Source organism: Hyperoodon ampullatus, assembly GCF_949752795.1.
Source record: "Hyperoodon ampullatus genome assembly, chromosome: 3".
Lineage (NCBI taxonomy): Eukaryota > Metazoa > Chordata > Mammalia > Artiodactyla > Ziphiidae > Hyperoodon > Hyperoodon ampullatus.
The window spans coordinates 96,765,727-96,784,170 of NC_136916.1; the positions used below are offsets into that span (position 1 = coordinate 96,765,727).

Sequence of the window (18,444 nt, forward strand, 5' to 3'; positions counted from 1 at the left end):
AACGTTGGGTGAGAAGGAAAATGTTTTGCCCTGACAGCTCCCGAAGACCCTATTTCTTGAGAAAATCCTGGATGTGCTGATAAGGCACATGTTGTAAAATGCCAGAATTAAAGGTAGATGAAAGGGGCTTCCCTGGTGGCGCAGTGGTTAAGAATCCACCTGCCAATGCAGGGAACATGGGTTCAAGCCCTGGTCCAGGAAGATTCCACATGCTGCGGAGCAACTAAGCCCCTGTGCCACAACTACTGAGCCCGTGCTCTAGAGCCCACGTGCCACAACTACAGAGCCCACGTGCCACAACTACAGAGCCCACGTGCTGCAACTACTGAAGCCGGTGTGCCTAGAGCCCGTGTTCCGTAACAAGAGAAGCCACCACAATGAGTAGCCCCCACTCGCCACAACTAGGGAAAGCCCGCGTGCAGCAGCGAAGACTCAACACAGCTAAAAATAAATAAAATAAATAAATTTAAAGGTAGATGAAAGAAGGTACTACTTTTTAAATAATATTATAAAGATAAGAGTTTGGTAGATAATTCTTCAAGGATGATGAGGGAAAGACTGTCAGTATCAGCAGCTTATAATGTGCCTTAACTTACTTCCAGACAAAAAGGAAAATAATATTTTAAGTCAAATGCCATTTTAAAAGGGTGGACTCAGCACACTCCCTCTCCATTACAGCTAAGAAGACTGTATTCCATACTCTCTAAGCGCCTTGGAGAAAGGTACAGAGGAAAGTTCCTCCACACAGCACAATACAGGGAGGATGCCTGAGGAGTACAATGGGATTACGTGGTTAATAGTTTTGAACACATATGGGAGGATGAGACTTCTGACTGAAGGCATCAGTAAGATCTGTGCAAGAGCCCCAAAAGCGTTCCCAAAGTTGCAGTGGGTCCCTATGAACGCGCTGTTGTATCAAACTCAATGGCTGTCAGGGAGGAAAAAGGTAGGACAGTAAGGAGGCAGGGAAGTTATGGAACGTCAGTGAGTATAAGAAACAGGGCCAGGTAAGACTGGAGCCGACGTGGGGAAAAGGCTGTAAGAGAATTCGTCCCAGTTGGGGGTTCTGGAGACCCGCCAAGCGGCAGCGGGCGCAAGGACAGAAAGTGAGCGTGGGTGGAATCGCGAAGGATGAAAGGACTCCAGAATCCTAAGCGGGGGTAGGCGGTTCTGCTCCGGAAGGGCCGGGCGGGCCTGGCCGGGGTAGATCGAGCCAGGGGAGCTGGGCCGCAGCACGCCAGCCCCGACCAGACAAGCCACGTTCCTACCCGTCCGCACGCGTCCGGCCGCAGGTCCTGGAAGTCGGAGCCGTAGATGGCCTCCAGGGCCTGCAGCTCGTGGTCCTGTCGCTGTGGGTAGCTCTCCGGCGGCTCGTCCCGGCCACGCCCGTGGGCCCCGCGGCCCCCAGCCATGGTAGTGCGGTGGGCAAGGCAAGGCAAGGCGGCCTTGCGGAGGTGGGTGGGCCCTAGGCGGGCTCCGCTCCGGGGGCGGGACCGGGGGCGGGGCTCCAAGCCGGAGGCGGGGTCAGGGATGAGGAGAGCTCCGCGCTTGGGGGAAGGATCGCTGCCGGAGCTCCACGCCGGGAGGGGGCATGTGGGCGGGGCGTAGCGCCGGGGGCGGGGTCAGGGTTGGGGTGGGGCTCGGCGCCCTGCAGGATCCCTGACGGAACTCCGCGACCCTGGCCGGCTCTTGGGTGAGATGCGGCGTCACGAACGCTATTAGCGGGTGAGCAGCTTAGGCATGGGAGCGAGGCTGGGGGAAGGTTTAGCCCACATTCTGCTGGGGGAACTGAGCGGGGGAACCTGCAGGGACGTGGGAGATCAAATCCATCAGAATGGAATGATAATGCCAAGGGGTATGGTTTTCACGAAATAAGTGTCTTTAACAGAAGTGCCTGCTGGAACTCCTTCACTCTGGCATTGGTAGGAGACGAAACTCTGAAGGGCGGACTTTGATGGGTTTTCTAGCCGCTTTGACTCACCTTAAGCCTTCCCAGAAGACGACCAGGAGTAAAAATCGAGACCACTACTCCCCTCCCCGCCAGTTTTTTACCCTCGAACTCGTCCCCTTAACCATAGATTCAACATCCCAGTGCATGTTCTCTGTTCCTACATGCCTACCCTAAGGGTATAAGAAACAGGGCTAGGTAAGACTGGAGCCGTCAACAGTACCACCATGCAATTTCAACTGAAAAATGTCTTTCCACTCAGGCATCTTATGAGCAACACTCCCATGAAGAGAATTATTTTGCATGCCCAGTTTACTTAATGTGAATTGAGGAGGTCTTTCTGTTATATCCTGTCTCCAATCATATTTTTTCAAGTTTATAAAATAACCTATCTACCCAGACATTGTCATTACATTTCATTTTCAGTTGGCTACTAATGCTGCATGTTGATTTAGAATAATCATATTGTATTACCTCAAGTTAAGTTTAAGTGACATTTCCTTCTGTCTGCCTTGCTTACTCCTATACTATTTGCTAAATAGTGATTATTTATACTATTTGCTAAATAATGATTATTTAAGTATCTTGCTGTCATCTATCTACTCAGTTGTGGCCAGATAACACAAAGGCACTAGTTTGACCCGAGTCCCCTTCAAACCATCTTCTCCTTCCCTCCCCTAGGGACCTGTTCTTCTTCCAGTGATGCCTGTCTAGGTAAATGGCACCACCCCCTCCCCCTTGGCCCAAGCCAACTAAGAGTAATCCTGGATTCCCTGTCTCTCATCTTTCACATCCAGATAGTTACCATTTCTTCCATTCATCCACTTCACTCCATCCCACTGCCACTAACTTGGTTCAGGTCACCATCTTCTCTTCCCTGGATGACTTCAACAGCTGGGAAACTAGTCACTGCTTTCATTCTTGCCCCAATTTAAGCCATTCTTCCTATTGCAGCCAGAGTAATGTTTCTAAATTAAAAATATGATCCTATCACCCTAGTTCTTAAAATCCTCCCATTTCTCCATTTTTTTAAATTAAAATACTGTAGTTATGGAAAAATTTCACACATACATTAAAAGTAGGGGAAATATTACAATACCCCCCTGTACTCATCACTCAGCTTCAACAAATTTAGAATCTTATTCAATCTTATTTCATTTCTCCCCTCTCCCCACCCCTCAACGCAGACACACACACACACACACCCCTCCCTAGGAGTGAATCTTAAAGAAAATCTCAGACATCATATCATTCTTTTTATAAACACTTAAGTACATATCTCTAACAGATAAGGACATTTTATGAACATAATACTGTCCTTATACCTTAAAAATATAACAGTTGCTTAACATTATTTAATACCCAATTTATGTTCAAAATTCTCCATCTGTCTAAAATTAGAATCTGTAGTGGATGCTGGACCTATAAAGGACATAATCAAAACAATCAGCAAAATTTGAAGGGGGTCTTGTGGATTAGACAGCATTATTATATCAGTGTTAACTTCCTGAGTTTAATGATTGTACTGTGGTCAAATAGAAAGTGTCCTTGCTATTAGGAAATTTCCACTCAAACCGTAAGGGGTAATAGGGTATTACGTATACAATTAGCTCCCAAGTGATTCAGAAAATAAAGAGAGAGATGATAAGTCAAACATAGATGTCGACCATTGGGGGGAATTTAGGTGAAGGATATTTGCGAGTTCTTTGGATAATTCTTACAACTTTTATGTAAGTTTGAAATATTTCAAAGTTAAAATTTCACAACAAAAACCCTGGCAAACTGTTCTCCAAAGTGTTGTACTATATTATATTCCCACCAGTTTAGGAGAGTTCTAGTTACTCTGCATCTTTGTCAGTAATTGTTATTGTCAATCTTTTAAATTTTAAACATTGTAATTGGTGTGTAGTAGTAACTCATTGTGCCTTAATTTACATTTCCCTAATGATTAATAATGTTAATCAGCTTTTCATGTGCTTATTTGTCATTCATATATCTTCTGTCTGTTCATATCTTTTGCTCATTTTAAAAATTGTATTTTTTTATTTTTATTGAGTTTTGAGAATTCTTTATATATTCTGAAGTAAGTCCTTTATCAGATATGTAATTTGCAAAAATTTTCTCCCAGTCTGTGGCTTGCCTTTTCATTCTCTTAACAGTGTTTTACAAAGAGCATAGTTCTTACTTTTGAGGGAGTTCAATTTATCAGTTTTTATCGTTTATGAATCATGTTTTGTCATCCTGTCCAAGAAATTTTTTCCTAACTCAAAGTCACAAAGATTTTCCTCCATGTTTTCATCTAGAAGTTCTATAGTTTTCAGTTTTACATTTAGGCCTATCATGAGTTTTAGTTAAAAAGTTAAACACGTACCTACCATATGACACAACTATTCACTGCTAGGTATTTATTTACCCAAGAGAAATGAAAGCATATGTCCATAAACAGACTTGTAAATGAATGTTCATAAGCCCTTAATCGCCAAACTGAAAACAACCCAAATGCTCATCAAAAGTGATGGACAAACTTGTTTCTTGGTAAAAACAAATTGAGATGTATCAATACAATCAATGGAACACTATTCAGCAAAGAAAAGAAATATGCTATCTATATAATAATAACATGGATGAATCTCAGAATAATTATGCTGAGTGAGAGAAGCCAGACAAAAGAGTACATATTGTATGATTCCATTTATGTAAAATTCTAAAAATACAAACTTAGTAATAGAAGATAAGCCATTGCCTGGTGTCAGGATGACAGAGATGAGCCACAGGGAGGGATTCCAGAGGGACAAGAAGAAACTCCTGGGAGTGATGGATATATTCATTATCTTGATTGTGATGATAGTTTCACAGGTGTTTGCATATATCAAAACTGATCAAACTGTAGAATATATGCAATTTATTGTATGTCAATTATACTCTAATAATCTGTTAAAAGGAAAAGGTTGTTGTTGTTGTTTTGTTTTGTTTTACAGTGCTTTGTTTGTATTAGGATCCAAACAAGGTCCACACATTGCATTTGGTTGCCTTACATGAAATAACTCAGCAGTCTTGGATCATTTGAAAGTAAAGACTGGTACTTGACTGGCTTCCGGCAGATAACTTCTAAACTCTTGGAGCATCCAGACTGGTAAGATTGTTTTTGTGTAACTGGGGTTCACAAACAATTTGTCAGGACACCCCAAGACTTCCTTATTCTCCAGGCCCTCCCTAAACCCTTAGATCAGTTCTCCAAGGAAGAGACTCTACTTCCTCATGACCTCCCCGCTCCCCAAAAGTACATCTCCTGCTCTTGCTGTTTACCCTCAACTTCCCAAAGAAAAACTTCCAGACTGTTGGTCGTTGTACCCAAATTTTAAAACTACATTCCCTTTCATTCCTGAAGGATATTTTCACTGGATATAGAATTTGGGGTCAGTGGTTCTTTTCTTTCAGCCCTTGAAAATGTTGTGCCACTTCTTTCTGGCCTTTGTGGTTTCAGTTAGAGCTCTGCTGTCATTCACATTGTTTTTCCCCTATAGGTAAAGTGGCATTTCTCTATGGCTACTTTTAAAGACTTTTTTACTTTGTCAGTGTCCAGAAGTTTGATTATCATGTGTCTTGGTATAGATTTCTTTGGGTTTATCATGTTTAGCGCTCACTCAGCTTCTTGAATCTGTAGGCTTATGATTTTTGCCAAATATGGGAAATTTTCAGCCATTACTTCTTTGAATACTTTTTTGGCCCTGTCCTCTTTCCTGTCTCCTTGTAGGAGGTAAAAGCACTTAATTGTTCTTAAAGCTCTCTGTGGCCTGGCGGGAGCAGGAGAGGCAAGGTGGCTCCTGGTGCTCAAGAAATTATGAAATAAAAACTGCTTTTTTTTTGCATCAATTTGTGGGTATTTGTATGCATTTAAATACTTATATACCCAAATGAATCTTGTCCTTTAAATTCTGGAATAAATTAAGTATATATTTTTATTCCAAAGCTGTGCCATTACTTACAAGTCAGACTGTGAGTCGTAGTATTTTATAGTCATATCTCATCTTTTAGCAAAGAAGATACTGTCTGATCACTTAATTCACCAGAATTGGTCCTAGATAACTTTTGGCTCTATCAAAAAATTCAAATTTATTCTTAAAGGACATATTTGTTACCATCAGCAAAAGAATGTTTCCTTTTATGATACAGGAAAGAATATTCCAACTTCTGAAGTTAGTTATAAAAGAGAGACGCAAATAAGTGTTAAGAAATCATGATATTCTTCAACAGTTAAACAGCTTCCCAAGGTGACTCCTTTAAAGGTGATAATATTCATGGATATTTTAGTTTTGGCATACTTGCTATTAAAAAATTAGTCAGGTTGCTTTATAATCACTACGTGTATATGTGTGTGTGTGCATGTGTCTATGTGTCTGTGTATATGAAATTACTGAGGCTTTCTGGGGGAAGGGGTATTCAATCTCTCACCTTCCAGATATTTTTGATGAATTTAATAGCAATCTATAGGTGCAAGGACTATTACAAATAGGGAAACTGCATTAGGAGTTATAGATTCATATCAGTAGAAAACCATTTCCCAGTCCACATATTGAGATAATTTGGAATATGCAAATTATTAGTAAATATAATTAGTAAATTATTATACTAATTACATTACTTACTATAATTAGTAAATTATTAGTATTAGCTTTTTTAAACAGATAATTTCTTTGATGGTAATTTAACATACCCCAAACTAAGAGCCATAAAATAAACGTATTTAGCCCAATAGTGTAAAGGCTAAATTGTAGACTTCTAAATCTTTAACCAAAAGCCATTTTGTCCTTTGTTAATTGCAAAGTAAGTGGTTCTTCCATTTTTTGAAATACAGGACTTGTTAGGCAGTGCTTTATTTATATCTACAAAGAGAGAATTCTTTAAAATGTTGAAAGATGATGCTTTTTTTCCCTTTTTTCCCTATTTGTTGTCTTTAAGCATCAATAAACAGGAATCAATCTTATATAGTTATGTTTCATTGATTTCCTATGATGTGCCAGGTACTGTTAGGGATTTTCATTAATTTGGTATTTTATTGTCCTCTAAACAGCCTTGCAATATAGGCATTTTTATCGTTATTTGGTAGAGGAGGAAACTGAGCTTAGAGAGGTCATGTAACTGCCCAGTGTCACAAGTGGAAATAGGGGAGCAGGCATTCAAACCCAGGTCAAACTGACACCAACATCACACTGCCCCCCTTCCCTCTGCCCCGGATACTAGACTCTTTATCTTGAGGGAGTTGGTAGGTTTGCCTGTGTAAAGAGACAATCTGAGTATACTAAGCTTAAGTACTCCCCCAAAAAAGCTATTTAAATGACATAAATTTATTGGAGACCAGTATGTTTTTGGACATGAAATATTCCAGTAGTTCAATTCAAAGATGCCCAGAGACTTTATTATCAGCTACCACTTTCATTTTACAAGGACCTAGGATATCCTTATTGCCACCAATATACACAGAGATTTTTTTTTAAGCCCTAACTCAATATCTTCCATTCCCAGGAAATAAAGTCTATGTTCTCTTAAATATGCAGGCCCCAGTTTTCATGACTCTATCTGCCAGGATAGGCTGGGTTATACTGTGATAATGAGCAGCTCCAAAAATCTTGGTTGTTTAGTATAATAAAGGTTTATTCCTTGCTTATATAAAATTTGTTGTTATGTCTGGGTGGTCTCTAAGGCATCCGCAACCCCCCTTCCCCACCCCCCCACACACAATATGGTGGCTCAGAAACACAGGCTGCTTCAGTATTTCAGCTCTTCAACACAAGTCCCCTTCCACAATCACAATGGCAGGGCAGCAGAGAGACTTGAAAATCACAACAAGCTTTTCACTTCCACAGCTCAGAAATGACTCGTCACTTCTGCTCACATATCATTAGTCATTATAGTCACATGGCCCTGCCCATTTGCAAGGACAGCCAAGAAAAATAGTCTTCTGTGTGCCTGGAAAAAGAGGAGAATGAGATTCCATTGAACACTAGTAATGTTTACATAATAACCTGCATTGTCTGTGTCTTTTGTATAGGTATAGGATTAGCCATTTGGAAATAGAACTACTTATTCCAGATGGGTAGCCCGGGGCCATAAGGATCCCTCTTTCCTCAGCACACTGCTGCTTGGCTTGGGCTTACTGACTCAAAACACTTCCAGCTTTTCTCTTCTCTCCATCTTTAGTGAGAGGCCATGCAGGGACATGTGAGAGTGTAGTGTTGGGGACAGGAGGCAGGAGGAAGAGACCTTCAATGATGAAAAGGAAGAAGGAAGGGGAAATAAACCCATAGGCTCCTCCTTACTTTTCCCCACCTTCCCCTTGGGCTTTGCAATTATCCCAAGTCCTATTCCATCTCTTCTGTCCCCTACCCAGCTCCCTTCCTGCTCTTCAATAAATGTCCAAGAAAGTTGGAATCCAGGAATTCTTTGGAACAGAAATGGATCTTATTTCATTCTACAGGTATGGAAAGATGTTATTAGCACCTGCACGTAAATTTTGCCTATCACCACACCACAGGAGTGTAAGAGAAAAAACAGAGAAGGAAATAGGCTTTTAAAAATTACCACAGAGATTTATCATCATGCAGTTTTGGAGGCTAAGTCCCAAGATCGGCAGTTGGCAAGCTGGAGACCCAGGATTGTAGATGGTGTTGTTCTAGTCCCGTCTAAAGGCCTGAGAACCAAGAGAGCTGATGGTGTCCTTCCAGTCTGAAGGCCACCAGGCTTAACACTCAGAAGAGCCAATGTTTCAAATCTGAAGGCAGGGAAAAGCTTATATACCAGCTCGAAGGTTGTCAGGCAGAGGAAATCCTCTCTTACTCAGCTTTTATGTTCTAGCCAGATCTTCAACTGATTAGATGAAGCTCACCCATAATAAGGAAGGCAATCCCTTTACTCAGTCTACAGATTCAAATGTTAATCTCATCCAGAAATATCCTCATAGACACACCCAGAATAATGTTTGGCTAGATATCTAGGCGACCTGTCAAGTTGACACATTAAATTAACCATCATACCTATTTTCCCATGGTTATAAGAGGTAAAATCCCTAAGCAAATCCCAAGAGGTATATGATTAAGGAACAGGTGATTGGAGAAAGCTTCGAGAATCTGTTCTATTCCACATTTCTGTATTCCTGCCTTCCCAGCACAGGGCATTAACATTAGTTAAATGAGTGGACTACTGGTACAAGGAGAAGAGTAATTCTTTTAAACACTGTGAAGAAAGTAGACCTTTGGAGAGCTAGGTAGACCTACAGACTGAGTAGGACCTCCCTGGGAGTCCTTAATCCCCAGAGCCTCTCCTTCTTTTTGCCCCACTCTGCCTGGGAACCCTATCATCCTGTTTATTATTTCTATAGGGAAATGGATCCTGAGCACTACACAACTAACTTTAAAACTTCGGGAACACAAAGTGTTTTTAAGCTGGAAGAATGCCTTCTTATACTGTTCATTATGGGAGAAAAATGTAAGGAAAAATTACTAAGCACTATCTAAGAGCCAGAGGTTGCCTATTTTTTTATTCCATTTTCTATTATCTGCTTTTAGTGTAGCTCCAGGAAGTTTTGGATAAAAATTAGCTAGCACATAAATATGTAGGCTGGTGGTCTTAATCACCTGCCTTCAGCTATGGCTGTGTACCAGTTTGCTGCCAGGTGTTAATATTGGCTAGCTCATATCCCTGTAATACCTGTACACGATCAGTAACTGAAGAGGACTGTAATTAATTTATGTGGTTTTTGACCTCTTCCGGTTTCATTCCAGAAAAAAATATCTAAAAACGAGACCTTTGGAAGGATTTTTTTGATAAAAGGAAAACAGATGTTATGGCAGATTTTATCTTCCTTAAATGACTGCAACAATCTCTCTCATTCCACCTGCTGTTCTTACAATTGAATGGACACTCCCTCCACTGAGAGGTGTAGTCTCTGTCCTTTCCCCTTATATGTGGCGGCTGTTGACTACTTCAACAAATAGACTACAGTGGAAGTGATGTTCTGTGACTTCTGAGATGAGTCATAAAAGTCGGCCACCTTCCTGCCTTGTCCTCTTGGGACTCTTATTTTGAAATGCTCACTTTTGGAACATATCTGCCACGCTGTAAGAAAGCCAAGCAGCCACAGGAAGAGGCCACATATAAGCATCCCAGCTGACAGGCCCAGCTGAGGTCCCAACAACAGCCAGCATCAACTGCCAGACATGTTAGTTAACAAGCCTTCAGATTCCATACCCTGGCTTTGACTTTGAGCTGCCCCAGTTGATATCATGTGGAGCAGAGATAAGCAGTCCCAACGGGTCTTGCCAGAATTGCATATTTATGAACAAAGTAAGTGATTGCTGTTGTAATTTAGGCCACTAAGTTTGTGATGAGCAGACAGGTATAAATAACACTACTATAGACATTTGACATATATTTAAATCATGTCCAATCGCTTACATCAATCTTATTTTTTATTAGAATATAGTTGCTTTACAATATTGTGTTAGTTTATACTGTACAGCCAAGTGAATCAGCTATACGTATATATATATCCCCTCTTTTTTGGATTTCCTTCTCATTTTGGTTACCACAGAGCACTGAGTAGAGTTCCGTGCGCTATACAGTAGGTTCTCATTAGTTATCTACTTTATACATAGTATCAATAGTGTATTTATGTCAATCCCAATCTCCCAATTCCTCCCACACCCCCTTTCCCCCTTCTTACATCAATATTAAATTATCTCGTAATCGGTGAAAATTTCATATAGCCCATGGCCATAAGAAGTATACCACTCTGATCTCATCCTTGGTCCTATGTTGTCACAAGGCAATCCTTCCTCAAGTCTGAGAATCACGGTGCCCCCTCAGTTTATCAGGTTATTTCTTTGTTTTTTTTGGCTGCGATTGGGTCTTCACTGCTGCGTGCGGGCCCTCTCCAGTTGCAGGGAGCTGGGGCTGCTCCTCGCTGTGGTGCACCGGCTCCAGGTGCGCAGGCTCAATAGTTGTGGCTCTCAGGCTCACTAGTTGTGGCTCGCGGGCTGCAGAGCGCAGGCTCAGTAGTTCAGGCGCACAGGCTTAGCTGCTCTGTGGCATGTGGTATCTTCCAGGACCAGGGTTCGAACCCGTGTCCTCTGCATTGGCAGGCAGATTCTTAACCACTGCGCCACCAGAGAAGCCCCTATCAGGTTATTTCTTGACTCAACTAACCCCATTCCCTAACACCAGTTTAGGGGCTGGAGAGAATTTACTGGTATCTTCTCGGAATACAAAATGAGAGGTTTCTTGCTTTATTAAACACTCTTTACATCTGAAAAACTGAAAAAAGTTTTCTACACATTTATCCCAATCCTTTTTAGTTTTGAATAGGGATGGCAGGTGACGGTGGGTAAAGGGGTATTTTTACAACTGTCACTACACAACTCATTTACACATCTTCCCTAAGCTTTCCTAAGGAGTGTGCTGGATAGTGCTGAATTATTATTATAAATTATGCTTTGTAATGACTACAGTGTAAGGGGTTTCATCTTGAAAAGTATGTTTGGACTCCCAGAACAAATTTTAACTGCTGGAAATGACTTGTTTTTTTGAAAATACAGTTTATCATTAATTTTCCTTCCATTTCTCTCTTTATTTTTCCTTTTTGTCTCCGAAATGTTCAAAATACCTGCTTACATAGAGAATTATGTGCAGGTATTTTGAGAATCCAAAGATGTACAAGACATGGACCTTCGCCCTTTCAAGAAGAATAAGTAATAAGGGTTAATAGGGAAAGTGAAGTACCCCTATGGTAGCACGATCAGCCATGAGATAACCAAGAAATAACTCTGTAATTTTAATCAATTCGTAAGAGTTATGTGGTGGGACCTAGTCCTACCAGTCCATTTGTCAAAGCCCTCTACCGTGTCCTTCACTCATTAAAAAGAGACAGTTCTCATAAGGTCAAACCAGGCAAAATTTTAGTTGTCTTTTCTTCTCATTTCTCCTTTTCTCTTTTCCCCTGATCCTCTCTCTGGATGCCATCCATACCCGTTCCTTTTCCCATTCGGCTTCTCTTTACCATTTTTTCTTGTTTACTCGCTCATCCCAGCTTCCCAACCGTTCGCATCAGCCCGCAGGAAGTTGCTCCCTCCTCAGCTCTTCATTCCCAGAATCCACCCGACCGGGTTGTATTGTGTACATTTTAGAAATGAGAATCAATGAAAAGGCCCAGGAAACCGGGCACTGTATTTCTAAATCCCATCTTTCTTAAATGCTTCAGCTACACCCAAGGCCCGATGGAGGAGACTGGGCTCCTTGCCCAGGTGCCAACAACGTGGAATTATCAGCCTCAGGCAGCCCCAGCTGACGAGATAAGGAGCAGTAATGACAGCAGTAAACTAGGCGAAGCCCCGGAGGAGCCGCGAGGTTCTCCACGCCAGCCAGACGTGAATCCTCCGCCCCTCCCACGCTCCCCGCCTTGGCTATCACGATCGGGGGGGGGCAAGATGGCGCCGTCCCTCCCCGACCACGGCAGCCTGGGAGTGGGGGCGGGGCCACGCGTGTCACGTGATCGCCCATCGGGCCGCGCGCCCCCAGCCGCTTCAAGCGCGCGCAGGCAGTTTGGCGATCTCGCAGATAGTGCCTCTTCCCTTCTAGGGGTGTCTTCTCGTGTCCCCGCAAAGTCTGGAGGCTCTCTCCCTGCAGCCGAGGGCCGGAGCGGGGCCAGGAAAGGGGACACTGGGCCGTGCAGAGGCAAAGAGTCTGCGGAACGAGGTCCCTGCATCCCTGCCGAGGCAGGAGTTCGGAACCCTCAGCGAGGAGCTGGGCCGGAGAAGCCCTCGCGGGCGTCTTGGGGGACTGTCGGGCGCTGACGGCGAGGCTATTGGGGAGGTTCGGGGCATTCCACCCTGGCCATGGGCGGCGTGGGGACCAGCAGGTACCCTCGGGGCTCCGAGCATTTGACTTGGGCATTTTCCGGGTTTCCCATCGCCACGTAGCCTCGAAGCCAGCAGGACTGAAAAAAGGCTGCAGTCCAATATTCTCTTCCCTCTGAGGAGAGGGGCTGAGCCCGTCCGCTGGAGGGGACTCGAGAGGGCTGCCCCGGGGGTGGCCAGAAGCAGAGGTTGAAGAGGGCGGCGGGAGCGGAGAGCGCCCTCCTTGACCATCAAATGCCTCTTGTGTTTCTCTGCTGAGTGAGCTTGGACGCGCTGACCACGCGGGAGGAGGGACGGACGACGCTCGGCGGGCTCTGACCGTGCCGCCTTCATGTGGCTGCTGACGGGGACCCCGGAGGGAACGGGCATGGGGCGAAGCCTCGCCCTCTCCGCTCCCCGCCTCCCGGGCGCCGGGGCTGGCGATGTGAAGACGTGAGGGGACCCGCGGCTGCTCCGGGTTCACCAGGTCTCCACCAGGCACCCGCGTGTTCCTCCGCGCCCGAGGCAGGAGAGAGTGGCGCGGAGGTCCGAGGCGGGCGCACGGGCGGGCTAAGACGGAGCTGGAGCTCCAGCCTCGCCATGGGGCATAACGGCAGCTGGATCTCCCGAAATGCCAGCGAGCCGCGCAACGCGTCGGGCGCCGGGGCGGAGGGCGCCAACCGCAGCGCGCTCGGGGAGTTCGGCGAGGCGCAGCTGTACCGTCAGTTCACCACCACCGTGCAGGTCGTCATCTTCATAGGCTCGCTGCTCGGTAAGTCGCCCGCGGGGGCCCCTCCCGGGTGGGCTTCCCCGAGGGCGCAGGCTCGGAGAGCCGGGATCGGGGGTCGCCAGAGCCGCCGTGGGTTTCGGGGTGCGTGGCAAAAGTGCAGATAGTTGAAGGAGGTTTAAGAATGTCAGGGTATCTGCAGGGAAGTTAAGCAGGGAGGGTCGACTCCAGCCCCCAGGCTGGAAGCAGAATTCCGGTAGGGCTTGGTCCCGGCTGGAGGGTGGGTTGCCTGGTCCTGGGCCCCAGGCGGCCCTTGCGGAACGCTTCGGGATGGGCATGGGGTTGTTCCTATCACATGCCTTACCTCCCGGGTGCCAGGGCGGAGCTCTGGCCCGACCTCTTGTTTACAAATAGCGGGCAACGAATCTTCTGTTTTGTTGCTGGTGACTGATGTGTTTTGCGCTCCCATCTATTCCCTGTATATAATTTTTTTTTTTTTTTTTTGCGAGAGCCTTATTTTGCGCGTTTTTTAAATGGCTGGCTTCTTCGGAACAGCAACCTGCTGGTAAACAAACCTGTGGAGTTAAACTCTATGTTGCCTTAGATATTTTTAAACCCCTAAACAAAACAAATCCCAATCTACTTCTTTCCCTATTTTTTTTTTTTTTTCTGAAGTACAGCATAAAGACAGGATAAAAAACACAAAACGCCACACACAGCAAATTTAGGAATACTTGTTAGGGAAAGAAAAGATCAACGGACTGAAATGAGTGGTTAGTAAAAATGTCCACTAGTGTGAGAATTACTTGTACTTCTGGTAGCTACTCTTTAAATGATAAATGATACAATGAATATTCATTTTTGTTGAGATTTGTTGAACATGTTGCATATTACTTGTAAATATGTGGCTTTCTTTAATATATGACTTCTCTGATGTGCCATTTATAAGGATGTAAAAAGATTGTTTGTAATTATGTGTGATATTATGGCCAAGAGCAGTCCTAAAGTTTCATAGAAGGAATAGATTACTTTTTTGTAGACACCTGTGAATTATCATGGAAACGGAGATAACTGACATCAAAAAGACTATGAAACATCAACTATACTTCAATTTTAAGAAAGAGAAAAGAATAAATAACACGATGTAATACAGAAAAGACTATGGAAGAATTGTGTTTGGAGTTTTCCTTTCGCAGCTTCTCTAATTGTCATCATCCTGTCCCACTCTAGCATAATATTTATCTTCCATTTTTTGTCATGAGGGCATTTTCAGGAGTTGACATCAGTGGGGCTATGTGTAGATTTGTGTGTGTATGTTATGATGTGTTTTTATGAGTGGAATGTAAATGCACATTAACAAAGCGAAAGCCTGTGTCCCAAATATTTTCAGTATTCATTTAACAAACAAACACTGAACACCTATTGGGTACCAGGCACAGTGCACCGTAGATTTTTGAGAGTTAAATTCTAGTATTGTCACATTTACTTAAAGAGTAGATTATTGGGGAGGCAGTAGAAGTGGCTGCATTTATTCTGCATATATATATATATAGAGAGAGAGAGAGAGAGAGAGAGAGGGAGAGAGAGAGAGTTTGGTTGTTTTGTTTTGTTTTTCCCATTGGTAACTTTAACCCTGAAGAATGATGGTGCCAGGAGAAATTTTCTCACAGTTTGACTCTAAAAATTTGAGTACTATTGAAGTAGAACAGCATGTGTATACAGGGCAGAGTAAATGGTGCACATTTAACAAATGTTCTTTCAATTCTGGTAACTTGCATTGGATTCAGGAACTCCTAGGTAAATCTGCCCTTAATTCAACTCTTTTTCCACACGGCACTTTAATTGACATGCAAAAACTGCTTCTGTGGATGTCTTCAAAGAGGAGACTGATTTTTGCCCTTGATCTTTGGTTATGCTTGACTTGGCCTAGCCAGGATTCCCCCTTACCCACGACTTAGGCCCTCCTAAGAGACTTCCATTTGCTCCTTTTTATTTTCAGAAAAAGTATAAATATGGTTAAATTTCTAGAAATCAAAAGTCAGAGAACTTGTGCAAAATTGAAAGGCATTTCTGGTTTTCTTAAAAGCTTAACTACGTAACATTGCACTGTGCACTTGTTTCTGGTATTCTTGATTCATTGTTCTCTGAGGATTTGACCCACACAGACATATCTATGTCATCAAATCCTGGTAATGCCAATTGAGGCTCAGAGCTTAAGTTCCAAAGCCATGTTCCAAAGTCAGTTGCAAGGCAAATAAACTTGGGAAGCCTAGTTTCATGAAGCCCCAAAATAGAGAAAAATTATCCCGGAAGAATCTAGAAGGCTGAAAAGTAAATGGAGGATGGAATAGTGTCTAGAATAGCATATGACACTGGTTTAATCTACTTGTTTCCTCTGTGCCCAAACATGGACAAATGAGTTTTTTCCCTTTACATAAATTCAAACATACTTCCCATATTCTCTACATAGAATTTTTCATTGGGATTTCCAGAGGCCTACTATTATGTGAAAATAATTTCTTTGTACTGTTGACATCTTACAGCTCTTTTTGAAGAGTGTTTTAGTGCCCTGTATGAGGGAAAATCCCCAACAACTTGGCTCCGGACGCGCAGGCTCAGTGGCCACGGCTCACGGGCCCAGCCGCTCCGCGGCATGTGGGATCCTCCCGGACCGGGGCACAAACCCGTTTCCCCTGCATCGGCAGGCGGACTCTCAACCACTGCGCCACCAGGGAAGCCCCGCAACAACTTTTAATATCTATAATATATCCAACCATAGGGAACGTTATTTGCTGTGTTGAAAAGGAACTCGAGAATTGTGTATAATATCGTTCAAATAATGCCTTTTGAAGGTTTGTGTGAGTTAGTGTCTCAGCCTTCCTTCTTTATGCAAAATCTTGGGATGTCTTCAGATATACCGTGGCTTTTGAAAGAGAGTCAAATAATTTCGATTGCCCTTTGATAAATATATGGCGCACACCACTTTTAGTAGTGAACGATGTGAAATCAAGGACTCAAAAAGAATTGGAACCATCATTTCCAATAAATGTTTTGCATTTAACTCCTCAGAGTTGATCTTTCTCTTTCTTTTTCCCCACTGTCTTTGGATTCACAATCCAAGTGCCTGGAAAGCTGGACCCCTCTCTGGTGCTTTGACTTGAAAAAGGTCAGTGATTGTGACCTAGTCTGTTACCTCTAAGCTCCTTCTGGACAAATTGCCTGTTATCTGTTGTTATCATCATTGGAGGCATTTAGGAGATTTTTATAAATGCATTTGCTCTTATTTAAAGAAAATCAGCACTGTAGACAACAGCCAAGAAGTATGTCTCCTACCCTGAAATTTATTTTAAAATAGAGAAATCAGCCTGCCTTCCTCTTGCCAAACCACTGTATGTATGGTCCCTGTGTTTAACCTGTGTCCCCTTTCCTTAGCAATAGTCTGTAGTGAACCTTTGGGAAGTTGATGACCCCAAGTAAAGGTCCAAGTTGTCTGGTTCCTTGAGGCGGTTATTGAAGTAATCATTTCAAAAGAAGCGGAATTGATTTCTTGTTGAATTGATTTCACAGGTAATATGGAGAAACTCCATTTTTGCTCATGGTGGTCTATAATATTTCAACTAAATTATATTGGGCACCAGCAGTGTTCATGGTACTGGTTTGACAGAGAAATATATTTGTACTTTTGATACTAGTTGAAATTAACCAGATAACAGCTGGATAATTCTTGGAGTTCCTTAGTTAAATGTTTGATAGAAACAATGTTACCACCAGTTTGTGCTCATAATTCATAATTACGAGGATGATTTTTCCTAATTATATAAATAATATGTTAGCCATAATTATAGCCAATAATTAACTATCAACAGCCTTATTATACCTGCTTTTTCTGTTTCTGCGTGCCTAGAAAGGTAGTAGACTACATCAAGAATAAGGTGTCCTGAATTGACCTAAGGAGTTTGAAATGGTGAGGTCAATAGTTATCAGCCTGGGTAGATGAACTCCTAATATACTGACTCAAACTGCCTCATGTTGCCATTGATTTCCATATGCTGTATGCATTCTGCCACCCCACTGTTTTATAATGTAATACATTAAGCACAGGAAAGCAGTCTGGCCTCCATCTGAATGAAATACTTTTGGTAACCCTTTGCTTCTCCTTTCTAGGCCTTCAATGGACAGCTTCTACTTTCCAATTCTTCTGGAAATTAAATTCTGTGAAAACTTAAAAAACTTTATCGAGATTAAAATTCATATATTACACATTTCAGGCAATTATAGTATACAAGTCAATGGTTTTTAGTATATTCACAGAGTTATATAACAATCACCACTATGGAATCCCAGGAAATTTTTATCACCCCCTCCAAAGAAATCACATTCGCATTAGTAGTTGCTTCCCATTTTCCCTAAGTACCCTGAGCCCCAGCCAGCCACTAATCTACTTTCTGTTTCAGTGGATTTGCCTGTACTGGACATTTCTTATGTATGGAGTCATAAAATCAGTGGTTCTTTGTAATTGGCTTCTTTCACTTAGCATAATGTTTTCAAGGTTCATTCATGTTGTAGCAGATACTTCATTCCTTTTATGTGGCTGAATAATATTCCATTGTGTGGATATACCACCTTTTCTTTATCCATTCACCAATTGATGGATATTTGAGTTGTTTCCACTTTTTGGCTATTATTAGTAATGCTGCTCTGAACATTTGTGTAGTTTTTGTGTGGACATAATACTTTCAATTATCTTGGGTATTTAGCAAGAGTGAAACTTCTGGGTCATATGGTAACTCTAAGTTTATCTTTTTTTAGGAACTGCCAGACTGCTTTCCAAAGTGACTGTCATTTTCTATTGCTACCAACACTGTATCAGGGTTCTCATTTCT

General features: G+C 42.8%; 2 protein-coding genes across 3 annotated transcripts in view; one reads left to right on the forward strand and one right to left on the reverse strand.

Annotated features, from left to right (window-relative positions):
* The window catches only part of EIF2AK4 (eukaryotic translation initiation factor 2 alpha kinase 4), a 111,708-nt gene extending 110,293 nt beyond the window's left edge, over positions 1 to 1,415 (reverse strand). For both annotated transcript variants that reach the window (XM_079699863.1, XM_079699862.1), the window contains exon 1: positions 1,269 to 1,415. In XM_079699863.1, the coding sequence (XP_079555989.1) occupies positions 1,269 to 1,412 (144 nt within the window). In that variant the 5' untranslated portion in view covers positions 1,413 to 1,415. The remainder of the gene's footprint in view (positions 1 to 1,268) is intronic.
* A 12,019-nt stretch (positions 1,416 to 13,434) lies between these two features.
* The window catches only part of GPR176 (G protein-coupled receptor 176), a gene marked incomplete at both ends in the record, with an annotated part of 92,402 nt that continues 87,392 nt past the window's right edge, over positions 13,435 to 18,444 (forward strand). Inside the window, one exon of the mRNA XM_079700204.1 lies at positions 13,435 to 13,606. Within this exon, the coding sequence (XP_079556330.1) occupies positions 13,435 to 13,606 (172 nt within the window). The remainder of the gene's footprint in view (positions 13,607 to 18,444) is intronic.